Source organism: Centruroides vittatus, unplaced genomic scaffold (genome assembly GCF_030686945.1).
Source record: "Centruroides vittatus isolate TY-2023 unplaced genomic scaffold, ASM3068694v2 contig_955, whole genome shotgun sequence".
Taxonomy (NCBI): domain Eukaryota; kingdom Metazoa; phylum Arthropoda; class Arachnida; order Scorpiones; family Buthidae; genus Centruroides; species Centruroides vittatus.
In genome coordinates, this window is record NW_027122634.1 from 2,661,175 (window position 1) to 2,682,908 (window position 21,734).

Genomic DNA, 21,734 nt, shown 5'->3' on the forward strand with positions numbered 1-21,734 from the left:
TGAAAGTTTTATTAGATTTTTCGAGCTGAATAAGTATTAAAAATGCCAAAATTCCCCGTAATTTTTTTTTCATAACTCAAAAGTTATAATAAGACTTTTGTTTTAGCATTATCTATCACTCCAACCATTATATTCAAAACGCGACGCCGTCCGAATAGACGACACTCTCAACGATAAATTTAAATTTAAATCAAACAATAAATACATTTAGCATGAAATTTTTACGCTTTTAAAGCGTGAAGTAAATATAAATGAATTAATACATGAAAATTTCAACGAATTCAAAAGTCGCCAATAATAAATGGATTTTAAATGTCAGCCGGCAAGTAGCCAAATCCGCCCAAAAGCCGACTTGCGTCTCCTTCTCCCTCCAGCTGATCGTTGTGTCAAAATGGTGGTGTTGTTTGGGGAGAATGTAAAATTGGTTCGTTTTTGGCACAACAAGGCAAGAAGGGATGGAGGCACAGAAGGAAGAAAAGAAGGAACGAGTCGTTGCTTTTGAAAGAAGTGCGCCTTATGAAGGCGATAGACAAGAAAGCAATACGACGTCGAAAGAGGAAAATGACAAAGATCCCGGTCGGATTCGCTCCAAAGTTGAAAATTCTTTCGCAATTTCTCATTTTGGTCCGAAATCCAACGATGGATATATTTTATCAAAATCGGAGAAGATTAAAGAACGTCTCCAGCAATCGATCAGGTGAGATTTATATTCTGTTTCATACAAAACAAAGGATTTTTTTTTTATATATATGTATATCGTATTCGGTGTGTTCGATGGAAATCACGATTATTCGTGATCGTTCGAATTCGTCCCGGTTGAATAAAATCTAAATCGAAGGGAAAAAATGCTATATATTTTTTTTCTATTTAACACATAGGTGCTGTAGTTGATATATACTGTAATAGGTTATGGCCTTTCTAGCCGGCTGACGTATTCCACTAAAAACTATAATTGTTTCGGTTAAAATGTGTATAATTAAGTATGTAATTTAATATATACATGTATAGATTTTTAAAGTATCTCACATGGTTAAAAAATTGTTTAACCTTGTTCCTGTTATCAATATATTTTTAAATTTAACTTTGCTATTTTTGTTTATAGTTACTGTAAAACTCCAAATTTGTTTACAATAACAAAATTGATTAATTAAAGATGAATTTATTTTGAATTTAAATGTTTTGGTTATTAAGATTCCTATAGAAAAGATGTGGTGCCGGCTATGCCGAGCTAATTCCTTAAAACGTCCGGTTTTAATGCGTGCGCGCTTCAAAAATGTTATATAAAATGAGATTTCAAAGTTAAAATAACATGTTAAAATAGTTTTATAACTTGAATTCTTGCACTTGTCTTTTGCATTTGAAAAAAGTTAATAATTAACATAACACAACCGAACGTAACTAAGATTTTTACTCGGGTATAATTTTTCAAAGAGAATTAAAAAGAATTTGATTAAGACATTTGTGATATGAATATTTTAATGCAGTCTAAAATTATTTTGCTCCTAGTAAATTGAAGATATAAATAATTTTTAAATATGTATATACAGTATATGCTTTATCTTCGCAACTGTTTTTGTATAATTAAGTATATAAAGAAAAATATAAAATTCAAAAATAATAAATATTTGAGTAGTATATTTTTATCTGTTATATAAATATTGATTTGTTAATTTTTTGAAAATAATACAAAAAATAAATTTAAAGGAAGTACGTATATATAAACTTTATATGTATAATATTAATTGGAAATAATTGCTATAAATCATTTTTTTTTTTTCCGACCTTAAAACTTTTATTGTTATTTTTATCAGTTAATAATTATATTGATAAAATTTTAAAAATGAGTTTTAAGTTTTTTATATTTAATAAAATGTTTTAATTCTATTGTCGCCTCTTTTGTCTGATATTGTTTTTATTATATTGATGATAAATAAATTTAGTATAATACTAAATTTATTAAAAATAGTTTAAATTGATTAAAAAAATAGTTTTAATGTTTTACAGTAATTTAATATATATTCGTTGTATAAAGTACATTATTTAGAAAAGTCTTTTAAGAATAAATATGGAGGGCTATTTGATTATTCATTATGCAATAGATTTCATTATAAACATATATTTTGTACTAATTGAACATTAGTCAAAATTCAACTGTCTCTTCTTTTACTCTACTACAATACACTCCTTTTATATGTTCAGTGGTGGGGATTGCCAAGTTCAACATTAAAAAAAACAAATGTTTTTTAAAACTGACTTTGTATGACATTTGTCAAAGGGACAAGCTTTAAATATTTACAAAGTAAAAGCACATAAAACATATAATTTCAAATATTATTATTTATTATCATCAAAGAAATATATTTTTTTAAAATCTTTTACCTAGATTTAAATTAAATTATCCTTATTAAGAAAATTATATGAAGTTAAATTTAATAAATTTATTATTTCTGACAGATTTATTGATTATAGTTTTATTAAATCATTTAAATTAGTGAACAATGTTAATTGTGGGATTGTTTAACTAATAAATATTTTTACTTAAATTAAAAGAAGTAATTTGGAAGAAAATGTAGATTAAATTTAATGAATAATTTAATTATAAGAATGAATTGAAATTCTTTATTTGTTTGGTTGATTCATAGCAATTTAATCAATCAGCTACTTTGAACAGAAGTTTTTATTTTGTTCACATTTTAAATTTTACATAATCTATAATAATAGTTTTCGTTGGTTAATATGTGTGAACATATTTTTAAAAATTGTTGTTAAGGTCAGAAAGCATTTTTATTATTTTTTAGTAATTGGGAAGAAATTGATGATAAATTATTTAAATGAATAAAAATTCACAATGCACTTTGTTCTATTTTATAACCAAAGTTTATGTCATAGGGAAAGAAAATATAAATTAAATGTGTTATGTAGTCTATTGTATAAAGTTTACACAAATAAATTAGTAAAACGAAACAGAAAATATAATAAGCTAGATGTTGGTATTTTAATATAAATTATTAGTCATAATATAAAATAAATTCAAAATAAAAGAAAAGATATCACATATCTGTACTTTTGCTTGAAAAAAAAGTCATAGCATATATTAAATTTATTAGAAATACAGAATATAATGTATTAGAATAGCAAATCTTGATAATTTATAGAATTGTAAATTACATTGACTGATTAAAAATTTAAATATTGAAACAGAATTAATGATTTTATGAAATCATTAATTATAAAACTTTGAGTTTCACTTAAATTTACAAATTTATATAGGTCTAAACTTTCAATAATGAAATTTAGAAATAAATATTGAAGTAAATATCATTAATGTAGAGATTGAAATTTAGAATTTAGTAAATTTTAAAATTATATAATTTTCAAACCTATTGAAAATACTTTGAACATTGTAGATATTTGTTGTAGATATTAATTGAAACAGAATAAATTTGTAAATTTATTTTCAAAAATACTTATTTTTTCAATTTTTAAAACTTGTTGTTATAAGTAAAGTTAGTCTTTATTAAAAGCATTGTTTTCAAGTAAAAAATATAAAACTTATTTTAGAACAATTATTCTTATAATCAAATTATGTATAAAACAGATGTAATTCAAAAAATATTTTAATAAGTAATTTTGTTGCATTGCAGTTCATTTAATATTAATAATTTGCATATCCTATTTACAATTGAAAACAAAAATAAATGACTAGATATTTTTTGATAGTTCTTAAATATGGATTTACTGTACAGACATATGACTAGTGTAAAACGTATATATAAAAGTCAAATTACTCACTTTGTTAAATATAGATCTTAAATAATTCTGAGGTATTAAAAATAGTATATTGTAAAAATAATCAGATTTTAGAATAAATATTGTCATTGTTTTTACAGACATTTATTTATTTATTCTGTCTTCCAGCATTTATCTTTTTCATTGGCTACAGTTTTGTTTTCAGATGTTGTAGCTTAAGAGAACATTTTTGTATATTGTTTATAAGAATATAACTTTACAGAAGAACATAACATAATTTTAGAAACTGCATATTTAATGTAAATTGATAAATATTAACTTGTATTGTTCGTTATTTTGATTATAGAATAAATTATGACTATTATTTAGGACCTTAACATAAAATTATCAACATATTTATTGATATAAAAGTTATGATAAAAATTTGATGATAATATTTTTATGAACATTTCAATTTTTTATTATTTATATATAATTATGAAAATCATGCTATTGGAGTTTAATTTCTATAGTTAATTTCTAGAAAGGGAGCTATTTTTACATATTTGGTTTTATATTGGGTGTACGGAAGTAACATTTAAATGCGTCGAAAACTCATTGTGCTTAATTCTGATTAGTTAAAATACAATTTGATTGTACATAACTTATAACTCAATATTTGCGCAGTTCAGTAATACTGATATATATTACTTTTAAATAGTAAAAACTTTCAGTTATTTTGTCATTAGTCCATAAGAATAAAATAAAAGTTTATATTGTGTGTTCTTTATTGTCCAGATTTATAATAATAATAATAATAATAAATAGGAACTTGTATATAATTCAGAATTTCCATATGTAAGAATAAATATTAAACTGTATTTATTTTTAAGTTGTATTCTATCCAATTTATAAAATTTTATGATTTAAAACTCTTTACATGCAAGTTTTAAACATGAATATCAAAACAATATTAAAAATTTCCTATATTATTATAACAGATAAATTAGAAACTAAGTAGTTTTTCTATTAAAAAAAAAACTAAAAAACAGGAATTTTTCCATAATATGCTTTAAAGCATTGATAAAACATCTTATATGTAATAGTATTATATATGAATTTTATTAAATTTTTAAATAAAAAAATTGAATGTACAATACATATTACATACTCACAATACATATTCACACATTAATATAAGTTTTTGAGGCGAAAACGAACACTCACACCAGATTACAAATAAATTGCACTGTAAATCTATTGTTCGGTGTCTGTAATATGCACACCACACAAATGTTTTCGGGCTCCTCCTGAGTCATGCTTCAGGTGAATCTCTAAGTTTTTTCGTTTTGAACAACAAATTTTGATACATTATTATATAATGTAACTATACATTATAAATGTTGCAATTTTTATTAAAATCTTAAATTGCATTTTATTTTATATGCTTAATTGATTACTTAAATTTATTATAATTTCAGATAATTTAAGAATCTAGACACAAGCTGTCTGGATTTTTTTGAATTGATTGTATAGCTCATCTTTGTCCTATTGATAAACAGAATAGGTAAATAGAAATTTCTTTGTACAATGTCTGGAAATAAAGAAAGTAAAATCAAAAAGAAATGTTGTATTCAAAAAGTAAAATAACTAATGTGAAAAATTGTATGTTAAATTATATATATTTTCAGATCTTGTTGGAATATTTCAATCCGTTAGTTTTTTATTTTATAACAACATTATCATCTCTTTGATTATTCATTTGATGATTATTTCTAATCAGATAGTTTATTTTTTCATAAATAAAAATAAATGAGAGTGCATCTTGATTTTTTAAAAAACAAGTACATCTTTTACTTTATGAATAGTGTTTTCAAAAGAGCAAAATAATTTCAAATTAAGTCTAAAAATAGAACTAGGTTAAAAAAATAGAGATGGTTACAATATATGTTCTTTAATTTAATTTATCTCTATAACTAAATTTAGATGATGATATAAAATAAATTTATTCCATTAGAAAAAACTTTTGAATAAAGATAAATGCTCTTGAATAAAGAGAACATATATTTTCTAAATGGTTTTGATTTTATTGCAGATCTTTATAGCTACTGGTGGGAAATAAATTTTCTAGCATAAATGTATATATTTTTAACAGCTTTGAAGAAGAATGTTAATAAAACTAAATATATTTGAAAAAATATATTTCCTGTCTTCTATATTTGTGTTTTATAAAAATAACTACAAATTTTCTTGTCATTTAATTCACCTATTTTAATTCACACACACCATATATAAATAGCATTTATGTATAATAACTAAAATATTCAAGTTAGTTTTCATCTTTAAATTATCTATTTACAGTAGAGAAATTAATGATAAACTTCTGTTAGTTGCTGATATTGAATTATTTTTAAAAATATTTTAACTAAATAAATGTTCTTCTGTTTTAATATGCAATTAACATAAATTTGGAAAATATGATTAATGTTTATTTTATATACTTGAAAATGTTTATACTGTAACATCAATTATATTAGAAATTGTATTACCATTAATATAAATTTATATAGTGTATACAAGTAATGTTTTTATAACATTTTATAACATATATTTCATTCCTTATATATAGTAATTCTAAAAAATTTAGAATGCTTTCATTTAAATAAAGGATTATTTATTCTGAAATTTGATGCAAGGAAAAATACCTAATGTATGTTTGTTTCTTTTTTTTATCATGTTTATGTATTACATTAAGTTAATTGCTGGTATCTATTTTTACAACTGTTAATTGAAAAATTGTAACTGATCATGGTTTTATTTCATTCTGTTAGGAACAACTGATTGTACTAAAATTAATATTATTATATAATATAATCTTAGTAATCTGATTGTTCACTAATTCAACACATCCAGTAAGTCAAGACTAGTGAACTCTTGAGTATTACTGATACTGTTACCAAATCACAAGCAAGCTTCCCACTAGTTCAAACTCGTTTCCACTAAATTTGAATATCTTCTTGCTAAATGTCCATGATGTCCAGCTTGAGCTTGGGCACAATATTAAAGATTGTTAGGCTAATTGTTAGGTAATCTTACTATTACTTTTTTGGAACAGCCTATCTCATAACTAAGGATAGGATTTTAGGGTGCTAAAAAGTTTAAAAATGGGAGGTGCAGAGTGCTAAAAAATGCAAAAATGGTGAAAATAAGTGGTGCTACAAATTAAATTAGCACCACTTCTTGAATAAAATTTTTATTTAAGTTGCAGGATACAGTACATTTTTCACAGGCCATTCATGTTTATACTATACTAGCATATCTTTTATCACTTGAATCACAATCATTTGTTGTCCACCAATAGCTAAGTGGATAAAACCACTGAATACTGACTTGGTCACAGGTTTATGCTTCACCACTGGGTCAGCCAAGTTGAGTTTTCCTGGTTTTCTTCACATTTGTAACACCTAATTAGGGACCAGTTTCTCATAGAAAGTTCTCCTGGGAAGCATCCCTATTCAGCAGATTGCCCACATGTTGCATTGCCTTATACAAATAAACTTAACCACAGTCATTTTGTCAAAAGGAATGAATTAACTCAGATAATGGTAACCATTTCTAAATTTTTTAGTGCAAGTTTTTAGCATTTATATGAAAGGTTATCTTTGCATGCAGAAAAAGATCATTCAGCATCCACAGATGTTAGTGGCAGGTACTTAGTCTTGACTCAAAGAAGGTTGTGGAACACAATAATTTAAAATTTTAAGTCTGGATTCTTAGCAAGATTATTCTCAAGCTTTTTGCTTTACAAATCCACCTAACTAATCTCTTACTGAGGAAACAGTTTCTACTGCTTTTCTTTTTGAAGATGATTCCTTTTTATGTCTACTCTAACAACCTTAAACAGCCTAACAACCGAAAACGTTTGTGGCTAACTTTATTTTGCGAAGCTGTTTAAGATTGTTAGAGTAAACATATTTGAAGCATGCAATGCCATAAGATTGTAAATGCCATTTTTCTCAAAATATGTTTTATTGAAGAGATGAATTTTAAATGCAATGTTTTTTCCTACAAAAAATATCGTGGCGATAGTGGCACTCTAAGTGGCTATATTTTGAAGATGAATTTATGTGCAAGCCATAACGTTTTAAGTGCCAAAGTGCAAGCCACGTGACTTTTGGCGCATAAAATGTTACGGTTTACATTTACATCATTTTGTTATTCCAATTTGTAATGCAGTGAGTTTTTTACGCAGAAACAGATAACTGAATCCCAGTTTATTAATAGTTAACCTGTATCACCTTATTATTTGATATTTCAAAATGATATTTGGACTTCCATTAATCTTTCAAATTTGAAGTTTTTAAATACATTTTAACTTTTATTACACTAAATTAATACCTTATTGTTTATATTTTCCTTTATTTATCATAATTATATTACAATTGATAAAGATTACAGCCCAGTTCAAGTACCAAAACTGTGGGCCCAACATTGTTGAAGCCAGGAAGCAGTCACTAATAGATTATTGCCAGTTTTTAATGTTAAAATTGATATTGAATTTGTAAATTGTGTTTAATAATTTAAATGTAAGTTTTTGGTATTCAAAACTGTTTTTCAGCTGTAGAAACATTAATTTTATGATTGCAATTGTTTTTGGCATTTACAACTTTATGGCTCTAACCCTGTTTTTAAACTTTTTTTGTTTCCTTACCATCATACTTAGGTGTTTGAAATTAAACCCAATGTTTTATTCCAAAGTGTAAATTGTTAAAATAATTTTTATAGCATTTGATTAAAGTTTGTTCATTAGAAAAAGTGTTTTTTCTCTCCTGAAAAGTTTGTTTTTTGGCATTTACAACATTATGGCATTGCACGCTTCATTTATTGTTGCTTCGTTTCTTAAGATAGATTTTATTGATTCCTTTTTAATTCAGTGATTGCATCAACAATGAATGTGTATGAATATAAAGTAGAAGTTATTCCTGAACAAACTAAGTCCTGTCCAAAACTAAGTTCTTAATTTGATTAACTGCAGCAGAATCAGAATCTTCTGCATGCAGAGCAAATTATTTGATTTTTCTCAAAAATTTTTTTCAATACAAAATACCAGCTCTTATCAATCTTCTCTACCTTATAATAACCAGATCAGGTGGCAGGAGAAGCTTGTTACTTCATGGTACACAGTGACTCTTGCTGGAGCTTTCTTTAAAGTTTCTTCATCTCTGAAATAAACACGTTTGCTTTGGGACACTTAGCACATACTGGATTCACATACCAAATGAAGGCATATGTATGTGTGAAATGTGATTCAGGTTTATTTATTTATTTATCACAATTACAATAGGAAATGCCATGCATATGATGTAAGATTTCCTCTCCCATTTAACAGTTGAACCTGATAAAATACATAAAAATACATGAACAAATAAAGTGAGTAGAATATATAAAATAGACATTAAAATGATGATATAACAAGTTGACAAACATTGGTTTTAAATTCCTGAAAGCTAAGAGCATTTAACAGACCAAGCAAAGGTGCTTGGTCTATTAAGAGTCCGTACATTTTGGTATTTAATGCCATCCATCCACAGCTTCATGCAGGCATCATTAAATGCCTACATTAACATAGGCAGCATCACACTTTTGCAGCTTGTATATGTTCAAGAGTATTGCATCCACCAGTTTGACTGTCAGTGGGGCCAGTTTTTGAATATTTTAATATTCAAAAACAACTGTTTCATAAAAATTTCTCCATTTATTAACTAAAATTTCAGTATCCCCACAAAGTTTCATAAGAAAAATCAATTTCTAGACAGTGACATCTCATGTTGAAAACTAGTGCTCCAAATTGGGATACAAATAAAAGTATTTAGGTTATGATTTGGAATTAAATTCAAAATGTAAACTTGATGAAAATCAGCTCAAAAATGCAAAATCTGCAACCCCCAGAAATAAGGTATGATTTGCAGTTAAGTAGCCCAACTGGGTGTGAAATGACCAGACAGACATGACAAAGTCAGCAATGGCTGATACTGGTCACATATTGAACACTTTCTTGTCAATCACTGCTTTCAATATGGCAATTCATATGTACTGTACTCTCTCTCCCAAATGGCTACTTGGATGATTAGTTGACATCTATATTTAGATTGTATGACTTCATTCACTGTTAGTAGCTAATTCCAACACTTTTCTTCTTTGGCATGTGTAATTTAAGCTGATATGAAACTTCATATGCAAATTACATTTTCTTCTGTGAAAAAAATTACTTAATTGTATCAATACTAGAGCTGCCAACCCAAGAAAAGCAAACGGGCTGACAAGTGAAAGTTACCTTACTCTCATAATATAAAAAACTAATATCACACACACACACACACACATATATATATATATATATATATATATATATGTGTGTGTGTGTGTTTAACTGTGTGTGATATTAGTTTTAATATCACACACAGTTATTGTAAGTATCAGTGACGTAGCTACAATTCTCTGGGCCTGGTGCGGAACCAGATTTGTGGGCCCCTGAAAAAAATTTTTTTGGCAGGAGTGTCCTTTTTCCGTAATGGTAATCGGGAACATCCAAATGAAAAAAAGTAATTTTTTCTATAAATTTCGGCTTTTGAATTTATTTATTCTTTTAAAAACATTGCGTTTAGACGTTCAATTTCTTTCATTTGATGAATGATGCGTTAGGTATTTTTTTGTTTTGTTTACGTAAACGGTCTAAAATATTTTTGTGTAGTGGTTTATATAGTGTATAACTAGATTACAGTTGAGGTTGCTGATTTTCCTGTGTAATAGGGGCTCCAGCTCAAGCATCCAAATGCCAAATTTTGCTTTGTTTGATTGCCATGAAAAATTTTTTTGGTCTTTTTTCTTGTGATTTTGGGGCCCCCATGGGCCTATCACTTTCCAGGGGCCCGGTGCGGACTGCACCTACCGCACCCCTAGCTACGCCACTGGTAAGTATATATATACTTACAATTTTGATAAAAAGGTGTATAACTTTTGTTAAAGATGCCAGAGTAAATTGCCTATTTTTTATTTATACTGATTTTTAAACCACTGTTAGTCAACTGACTTTTTTTTTTTCCCTCTAACCAATCACAGGAAGAAATTTTAAATTTTGGGAAGGATTAATTTTCAAATTCAAAACTGTTTATTGTTGAAATTTGTCAGCCAAGCAAAAGTGTAATTTTAATTTCTGAACATTAAATGAGCAGGAAAATCACTTAGAAATTGTTTAACAGTTGATACTGGGATCAAACTTAATGAGTATTTGTAATTTTGTAATTTTGTTCAAAAGCTTGAAAAATGCAGAAAGTGATGCTAATTGAAGGAAATGGTGAAAAGGGTAGAAAACAGTGCAAAATGGGATTTAAAAATTCATTTTAAATGGATTGGGAGATCATTTCCTGATTGTTAGTTATGGTTTGCCCCAAAAGTAAGACCTGCATTAAAAGTAGTGCAACACCACAGATTCCTAAGCTTACTTATAACACGATACTGTATAAATATTGATTATAAAAATCAGTCCCCAAAATTTCAACAGAAATAGCTTTATAGCTAAATCAACATTTGCTATAGAGCTATCAATTGAATCATAGTTAGGTCCTGGACTACAAGAACAAACTCAAGCAGTTTTATATTAATAGAAAAGACACGGACATTATAAAGCTAACATAAGATTTAATTATGCATAGTGAGAAATAGATTGATATGATAAAGTATAAAAACAAATATAACAAGACTAATTTAAACAAAAAATAATACTGACCCTTTTATAATAATTTATTGCTAACTGTAATGTTTCATATTACTATTTTTTGCATGGTATGTGTATTATGTTTGTCAATAAAAACAGTACAAGCCACATTTAAAGGATATTTAAATTAAAGATAATTTTTACTAAACCTCTCTTAGATTGACCCTTCTTTCTATAACAGTTTTTCCAGACCTGTGAAAGTTTGTTATAGGAAGGTTTTACTGTTTGTGCACATGTAGTTTGTAATATATATATATATATATATATATAAAATAGTAATAACTTGTTATAATTTCTATTAGAGAAATACTGAGCACTATATTAATAACTTTTTATAAATCTAACCTAGTTTTCATCTTGTTTGTGAGTTGTTTATAGACTACTTGTTATATCTGAATTGACTTTTAAGTAAATTAAAATTGAGATGTCATCTTTGATTATTTGAAATTTTTCTTATAAAATAGTCAATTAGTTAATATCACTGAGAGTTTTCCTAAAAGTACTAAAAAGATACTTGTAATTTCTTTATTTTTCAATTGTAAAAATATTTGTACACACTTTAATTATTTTTATTATATTCAGAAAAACTTGAGAAAACAATTTTTCTAAATTCTGTAAATAAATGATTTTAATAAGACTGAGAATTTATTTATTTATTTTTTGTTTTACATTCAGATTATTTGAAATATTCGAATAACTATATAATGTTGAAATTTGATTATAAAATTGAATCGATTTATGAGACACTGTAGTTGTGCATTATTGATATATACAATGTTTCAAATAACATTAAAAATTGCACAAAATTGATAACTATATTGTTGATCAAGGCTTTGAATATTTGAATATTATCAGAAATTTATTTTATTAAGAATGTTTCAGGTTCCCAGTTTTAGCTGCCTTTAACTATATAGCTTCATTTTAATTTTCTTAAGTGGAGGAAATGTATCATCAGTTAGACTTAATGATGTACTGTACATCAATCTTAATAGATCAGGGAAATTGAATAAATTTAAATCGGAGCAATAATAATTAAAAAAACAAATCCAAGGTTTTTATTCCAGTTTTAATTCAGATAAATGTTTTGGATTAAAGTCTTTATGTATCCATGATTGTATTTAAAGTTTTGTGCATATCACCCTGTATTATTACTAAATTTTTAAACCCTTCAATTTATTACAGTCATACTCATTAAGCTAATCGATTTATACTCCACCAAAGTATTATTTGGTATTAATATACTGTACATTTGAGTTACCACTTATTTACTATTTTGAATCTATTTTTGATTTTAACAATTTACACATTTATCAGCAATTTCATCTTTTCAAACTATGTTGGAAGTGGTTGCCACTTGCCTTGATGCATTTTTCCACTTACTGAAGCATGTTTTGGAAAATACTCTTCAATTTAGTGGCTGTAATGTGGACAGTCTCTTATTGTATGTTGGTTTTCAACTCTTCCAATGTTTGAAAGTGTGGGAGACTATCTTTTAACAAGCTACAGAGGTAAAAGTTGCACAATGATAAGTCAAGAGAGTGGGTGACCATAGAACCTTACTGATTGCTCTTTTCTGAGTAAAATCTCATCATTCAACTCAAATAGTTGAGTGATGAGATTTGGCAGGTTGCTTTGTTTTGTTAATTTTTAACCACGTCTTTTGTTTTCCATTTGGTGCTGGTTTTGTATGTGTCACCTGTACAAACTAATTGATAATTCATAAATTTCAATTATTAAATAATAAGGTTTTATATATTAAGCTAATTTTTCACAATTTTAATATCATGATTAAAAATATAGGAAAATTTTAACAAAATGCTTATAAACTTAACATTGGATGTTGTTAATGTCAAATGATATCTAAATTACCTCAAGCTATATTAATGCTATTAATTAGGCTACAATTTCAAAAAATTGTAGATCTATAAATTCCTACTGTCATCCATCTGTCTTTCCTTAATCTCAGGAACAGATTTATCTAGATGAAAGACGAGATTAGATATGGAAATCTTAGGGGCAGGAGGCCCCAGTTAACTATATAGAATTTCCGATGTAAACTGGAAGTCACATTATTTCAATTCAAAACTTTCCCTTGAAAGGAGTTAATAGATTACTGGCATGACTCTATTGTTAAAGGAAAGGTATGGTGTACAGGGGCCATGACTAAGTGAGCCAATACTAATTTTAGATCGAGAGCATATATTTTAAATTAAATAAATTAAAAATATTAAAATATTAAAAATTGCAGTCAGGCATTGTGACAATGTCACAGTAAATAATTCCTTGTTACTAATTAAATGTCACTGGGCACTGAAGTTGTTCTCAGTTGGTGCCTTGAGTAACCATTATGGTTGTATCTAAATTAATAGTGCTGAAAGTGAAGATCAGATGGAAATCCAGATAGCATAATTGGCAATGTGTCCTCATGGGCAGCAGGAGTTACAGATTCAAGTACTATTTCAGGCCAATTTGTTTTTTCCATAATCTTTTCTAATTAATTATGATTAAATTAATATTTGAATAATTATTAAATTTATCAAGAATGGCATCTAATGATTAGATAAATTACATAACATTTTAATTAGTAATTAGTAGCATTAATATAGCTTGATGTAATCCAACAGTTATTTGGCTGTAATTTAAAATTGGGTTTGTAGATGTTTATATTGGATGTTGTTATATAATTTATTTTAAAAATCAGAAGCTCTGCATTTGATTCCATCTTTATTCTTTATAATACAATTTAAATGATACTCAGTAAGAATGTTTGATCTGAAATAACAGAAAAATGTGTATATTGATGATAATGATGATAAATTTTCTAATAAAATATTTTAGAAATTAAAGAAAATTATGATTTTAATGATTTTAGTTAGTAATTTGAATTTAGAAATAGTTTGACATTAATATTAGTCAATATCTATAAATACAAGTATGGTAACTAAATTACAAAATTTACTTAACATATTGATTATTGATTGTTGAGAAATTTTGAATTTCATTTCATTGTGATGCTCAAAATATATACTTTACTTCATAATTAGAGAATTATAAAGTTCTGTGGCATTAGGATTTGCAACTTATGTTTTGACCCATGTCTTTAGAAAATTGATTATGTGAGCTTCTTGTCTCAATAAATGTTGATGAGTAAATCTCAAACACTGTGTAGTAGAATATAACAGAGATTTATCACACCGAGGACATCAAAATGATACTTTCTATCATCAAAATGCAACTTTATTACTGGTATGCATTTTGGTACAAAAGAGCTAAAACAGATGACACAGGTCTGTTTATAATAAAAATTCTAATTGATGAGCATTATCTTTTGGAGTAGATCTATAACAGATAACTATATATTCATGTATGACTGATGTATGCATTCCAGTACAAAAGACCCACCAGTAATAAAGTTTCATTCTGCTGATAGAAAGTGTCATTTTGATGTTTTCAGTAGCAGTGTGATAATTGTTATCTTTGCTACAGTGTTTTTGAGATTCATTCATGACATCAAATGTTTGAGTTTGTACTAAATCATATCTGAGAGTATACTGTTGACAAATTTAGATATACAGTCAATTCTGCTTAATTGGGACACGTTGGGACTAATCCGTTTTGGCCCAATTAAGCGACTGCCCCAATTAAACGAACTAATAATAAACTCTAAAATAAAACATGTAATACGTAGGTAAATAAGTAAATAGGTAAAAATAATAATTAGATACCTACTTTAATGCTTTATTAAACCAAAATACAGAAAATATTTGTATAATACTATAAATTTGCCAGACTCGCAACAATAGATAACTGATTTGCATCACGCTAGTGTTGCCAAATACAGTATTAGTAGTGATGTACACAAGGGTTGACCGTTCAATTCGTTCCTGATCAAACAATTTTTCCCTTTTTAGTTAGAACATGTTCTAACTGAGAAAGGAAAGGGTTTATCCAAAAGTCACCTTACGGTCTTCCTTTGAGCACAGTTTCCTTTACTGGAGATGGGCCATTTCGGCACGAGTGTCTGTAGAATCCGCCAGCTCCAGATGCTGGTCTCAATGGCTGCTGTTCGAATCTAGATGTAATTATGCACACGATACCTTCCAAGGAAACTGTAGCTGTCTTCCAACTCAGTTGAGAGACCTTGAAAAATTGTCCAGGGATCTTTGTCCCTTCACTTTTAAAGGGATCGTTCGGTCCAATCCAAAGCGGAGTCAGTAGCTCACATTCAGGTCCATCTCAGATGGGATCCCCATGTGATACATCCTGTTATGGTGACCTCTTCCGGAAAAACTGAACTGTCCGAGTGAAAGACAAAATCGCTTTGTCTCAGCCAATTGTTAGGCGTATACGACATTAGTGTACATAGTGTCTACATATTTTTGGAAGATCCCTAAAATATATTAAAACTTGCTAAATTCCTTTTTTGCTACTGTCCAATTAAGTGATTAAATTATGTATCAATTTATTAGTTAGGTTTCCGTTCTTTGGGATTTGGCCCAATAAAGCGGCTGTCCCGATTAACCGGTGGCCCAATTAAATAGAATTGACTGTATTCCTAAATGTCTTGATGATCAATTTATTGTCATTTTCAGAAAAATGAATAAAATAATGATTATAAACAAGTTTGTAAAGCAAAATGCAAATTATATAAAGACAACGAATACATCTTACATACCTTTTCAGCAATTAAATTTAATTAAAACTAATGTTTTCAGCTTGATTGATAAGCCTTCATCAGTTTTTTAGAGATTCTATTATTGATACAAGATGCAAAGACTTGTCTAGAATGGTTACTTGAAACCAGATATCATGTTTTTACATGATTCTAGAATGATGCAACATACTAGTTCAAAGATTTTAAATGATATCAAACTATTATTTTTATTTCAACTTCAGGTTTTTACAAAACATAAAATGCAACTCTGGAAAGTGTTTTTCCTTAACTGAATATTATTTGCTATAAAGCTAACTACTAATGTTTCTAGAGCTGCCTCTTTGCTTTCTACATCATTATCAGTCATTAGGTCATCTTAAATGTACCAAATCAAAGAGATTATCCTAGATGTAATGGGAATTTGGATTGGTGAACCTCATCAAATTGCAGAGATCTTTGTATTTTGTCATTTCAATTGGAAGAGGTCTATTGTAGATTGGAGGAATAACCAAAATGGCATTCCCGTCATTTTAGAGAGACAACTGAAACTCTTCCACATTTAGGTTTGTTCTTACACCCAAATGTGGAATGAAATGATTGTATCTGACTTACCAAGGTCTGTGACCAGCCAAATTTAACACTGTTCATGTCTTCAGTGCAGTTTATGCTAGCTTGCTTGTTACTAGCTTGTTCAAAGAATAGGAGAAAAAACATGTTTGTTATTATTGGAATGAGATGAGAAAAGTTTGTAAAGGTTGGAATAAGTACAAATCATACAATACTTGGATGTCAATTCCAGACTTTTTCTTAGCTTGTTTAATCAGTTCATAATTGTGCTGTTGCATTTTAGGTGTATATGACTGGGAATTAAAAATTTGTGGTCAGTAAACTCAAAAGGTAGTGGCCTCATTGTAACATTAAACATTAAACGTGCTTTATAGTTGAGGCTAGTTGTAAGTCACAATTTTGGCTGGGATAAATATCACTATAAAAAATTACATGCTTTATAGTTGCAGGCAAAGTATTGAAGTACACTGATGCAAAGAGCAATTTGATTGGCTCCTTTTTCTTTTCTGCCTTCATGTCATATGTAGCATGTAGTTTGCCCTGACATGGATGAATGGCAAAATTATATGTCCAAAGTAGCCTTTTGTAAAAGCTGATTCCTGAAGTTTGAAAGTTGGTAAGCACTGTTTGAGGTTGAAAATTGTCATTGCTGTTTTTCTTTGCTATTGATTGATAGCTGTTTGTTGATGTGTTTAGCTAAGCTGCATCTGCTTTAGATGTAGATCTTTAGCTTTTTATAACTGTGGCTGTTTCACATTTTAAGATCTAATTATACACAGCTGGTGATTTTTTAACTGAAATTTGACATCTTAATTTTAAAAATTTGATGTGAAAGAACCATTTAGTGAAATACAAAAAAATTGTACTGAAAGATGTCTCAAAGTGTCAATTCAGGAATAAAAATAGCATGGAAATTAATTAACAAGAAGTTGAAATAAAGAGGGTTTGAGATTCATTAAAATTGGTCATTTCTGATTATCAATTAGGAAAGATTTAAAGTACTAATTGCATAGAGTCAAAGTACAAACTACATTTGGTCATCACCAGACAGCACACCCAAATATGCTCCCATAGATAACCCAGCACTATGAGAAACTAAATCTTACTGTAATATGGTAGCATATGATCATCACATGCATAATATATATAAAGAAATAGCATCATATGTGGGCACAAAATTAAGATACAGATGTCCCCATGTATTTAAAATGCAGAAATGAAAAAGTCCTGATCAATTACAACAGACCACCAGGCATATATAGGATACCTCTCAGAGATAAAAGGTTCCAGAGAGACTTATCTACTTAGGTTTGACTGTAAGGTCCCATAAAAAGTACTTAACTAAACACAGAGCCAATATAGATACAGGCACACCACTGCCCTATCAATATATGTGGGGGGATGAAATTAAACTTGATTTATAACAGGCTATGTTAATTAGAACAATGACAAACATGGACCAACTCAAAGTACTGGAAGTGCTAGAGATTTTTAAAGCAGAAAGACAAAGAAAATGTGTAAATTTTAAAGAGAGGTGCATTTCACAAGGGTGGAAGGCTCTGTTTGATATGTCATGAAAACTGCTTTACAATTTCTATACTTGGACGCATCCTATTTGTCGATTTTAGAGGATTTTAAATTTGAATTTTCATGTAAGCTCTTTTCTGCTTGACACATTTGAATACCAAAATTTTAGAGGTTCCATCTATTTGAAATCTGTGACCTGAAGCAGGTCTTAGAAGAAGACCAGAAACATTTGTTTTTCTGAACTTGCACCATTCTGCTGGGTGAATACCAAGGTAGAGCGTTTTTGCAGTAAATTTGTGGTATGAAGTACTTTAATAATATTTGGGAAACATTAGCAAGATGATTAATATATGCCAGAATGAATGTTTTAACCACAATAAGTAATGAATTAACTTGTTCCTATTTACAAGAGGTTTTTGGAAATTGGATACATTTATAAATCAGGTTTACACTTTAATTATTTAAATTGTATGATAAGTTTATTACAGCAATTTTATGCTTACATAGAAGACATCAACTGGCTGATTCTGTTTTAAAAAATCTTAATCTTTTTTTAGTATTAGCAAATTTGCTTTTTTATTTTGTAAATAGATTTATATTAGTTTTATAAAGAAAGTTTGCTTCAAGTCAGCTTATCAAAAACAATTGTATTTGATTCAAATTAAACAATCTGCCAGATTATCAGGCTATTATATGGTTTAGTTTGAATTAACTATAAATTTGGTTTAGAGATGATATTATATAATTGTACTTGGTCTACATTAGTTTTCTGATACATGTATCAAAAAACTATTGTAGACCAAGTTTATTAGAAAATTTTAAACCAATCAATTGTAATCTCCTTCATCTTATCTCAATTTCTTGAATATTTTATGCCACATTCTTATTTAGAAAGGCTCCTATACATCTATTAGACATGTATTCATAGTAAAGTTGCATTTAAATATATGTTGTGTATATTGTAGAAAATTTTTTATAGTTATCCGTTTATATTATATTGGATTAATATGTATATTAGCGAGGTTGAGGCTGAAGTTTTAAATGTGAAAACGTGTACATTGAACTAAACTCTCTATGATATGCTGCTGCTTTCCTGCAGCATTATATAATCCTTGGACACATGTGCTGCTTTCCTGTAAGCCTAGAAGTTTGGAATGTCGAACATGATTCCACTGACTTTGCAAACACCATTGTCAAACTTCACGTTCGACGTACATAATTTTGCGTTTAAAACTTCGGCCTCAACCTCGCTATTAATGCTAGTCTCAAATTTTTTTGAATTTTATAAACAAAAAAAAAAGAATAGTTGATAAAATTAGAAACCAAACTAAATACCTTTTTCAGGATATGTTTTCACTGTCAAACATTTTCAACTCATTTTAACAAATTGTCTTCAGGTTACAGGTTAAAGAAATTCCAAAAATACAGTAAGTTAAATAATAGAATGTATTATAAAGATTTGAATAGAAAATTTGAATTGCATGAGAAATTTAAAAGAATCAGTTATATCAGTTTATATAAATGTAAATAATAGTAATAAACAATTAGTTACATAAAGCAATAATAATTGAAAACAAAACAGTAATTAACAAAGTTCTATAAGAATTCTCAAAAATAAAACTTTCTAAGACACGGGAAATGTCTGAATGCCAGCCACTGTAATTCTTTTCCTATCAGTTTTTGTCTGTGTATTTTGCACTGCTTAGTAATATCCAATTGTATTGGGCATCCTACATTCTAATTATTTTAGTTTCATTTCAATATACTAGAAGAATGAACACTGTGTTGGCTTCATTTGCAAAGATAGAAGAGACTAAGGTCATTAAATTAAGGGTGTAGGATGTCAGTGATGTTTCCAGGATTTTGAGAATAATATGGGTGCTGCTCAAGGCAGATTTAGGGGTACTAAGGTATATGTCAATTTTTTGAAGAATGTTCTCAATTACTTTAGAATTTCTGAGATTACCTGACATTTTTATTTCATTCTTCTTTCATTAACTTTTTAAAATTATTAAATGAGAGATGGAAAATGGATAATTTTAAATTGATAGGCTGGTTATAAATTATAAAAAATACAGTATAGTTTATACTTTGTTTGATTTCAAAAGAAGAAATAGAAAACGTATAAAATTATTACATTTCTTATTTTCACTTATGTAAAATAAGAAATCATTTATTTTGAAGTCATATAGAATTACTTTTAGTCTGTACTTTACACTTTTTGATGTATGTTTCTGAGAAATCTTATTTAAAATTTTATTTATTTTGTCTGTTTGTATAAGATTATTTTTTGCCATTAAAGTCATCAATGTGTATTATGTTCATTTTTATTTTAAAATGACAAAACTGATCACTTTGGTGCTTAAAGTGCTACATCTTAAGCATCTCCTGAATAAGCCCCTCGGAGTGAAATACACATGTGAAAACTGATTAGGAATCAACACTGGTAAAAAGGTTTTTGTTTGTGGCTGTTTTTACAGAACTTAATTTTTTTAGTTTAATTACATAAAATAATAATTAAATCTTTTATAGCATTTTATATCAATTTACATAAGTACAAATAACTGTTTTGTTTATAATTTGTAACATGATTCAAATTTCCTATTTAAATCTTTGTAATGTGCTTGATTTTTATCATATTCTGTTTGGAATTTCGTCAACCTATAACCTGAAGGGATGACTTGTTAGAGATTGAAAACATTTGTTCAGAATATAATGTTTTCATTGTTAAGATATTGAATTTTGCTTTTAAATTTATATTTTAAAGCAAACAAACAAGAATGGAACTATGTCAAGTCATAAGAATGAAAGTGCAGCTGCCAGTAAAAATCTGGCTAAAACATCTCACAAAAATATAACATTAGAAGAAAAGACAGAGGTTATTAGAAGAATGGAGGATGAGAAATCACATGCTACTGTTCATAAAGATTTAAATATATCCATTGTAATAACATATATTGAAAAATACTGATTAAAATTAAAAAGACAATGAAAACTGCAAGTAGGAACAATTATTTCAACTTCTAGATACTCGTGTGGATCTAATCATATTTTATTACAGAATAAGTGTGCTATAAATTTGTTTCTAATTGTTTGTTTGTACATATTAATTATTTTATGAAAGTGAATCTAGTTTTTTGAAAGCTGTAATTCTTTCCCTTTATAATTTATCTTTCGGTTATGCTATTTTTGATATATATCAACATCTCCAGGAATCTAATTAGCATAAAACAAGAACCTTTTATGATTTAAATTTTTATAATTTACTGATCCTGTGTATAGTATATTACAGTCAGTTCAAAACATTTAGAATAATTTAATTCCATCACAATGTTCCCATTCTTGAATGATAATAACTAGGTCAAATAAAAATTTTGAAAAAACTAAATAAGAGAATATTTAGTCTGGACTTTTAGCTATATTTTCTTCTAAAAATATTAATTTTTAAATATTGTTAGAGAGTCACAAATTTTTACTTAAGTG

The 21,734-nt window shown here is 27.6% G+C and overlaps 1 protein-coding gene across 1 annotated transcript in view; it reads left to right on the forward strand.

The window, feature by feature from the left end:
* The first annotated feature begins 316 nt into the window (after positions 1 to 316).
* Positions 317 to 21,734, forward strand: part of LOC136985181 (DNA-binding protein RFX7-like) — an 85,406-nt gene continuing 63,988 nt past the window's right edge. Inside the window, exon 1 of the mRNA XM_067282392.1 lies at positions 317 to 697. Coding sequence (XP_067138493.1) covers positions 456 to 697 — 242 coding nt within the window. The 5' untranslated portion in view covers positions 317 to 455. The remainder of the gene's footprint in view (positions 698 to 21,734) is intronic.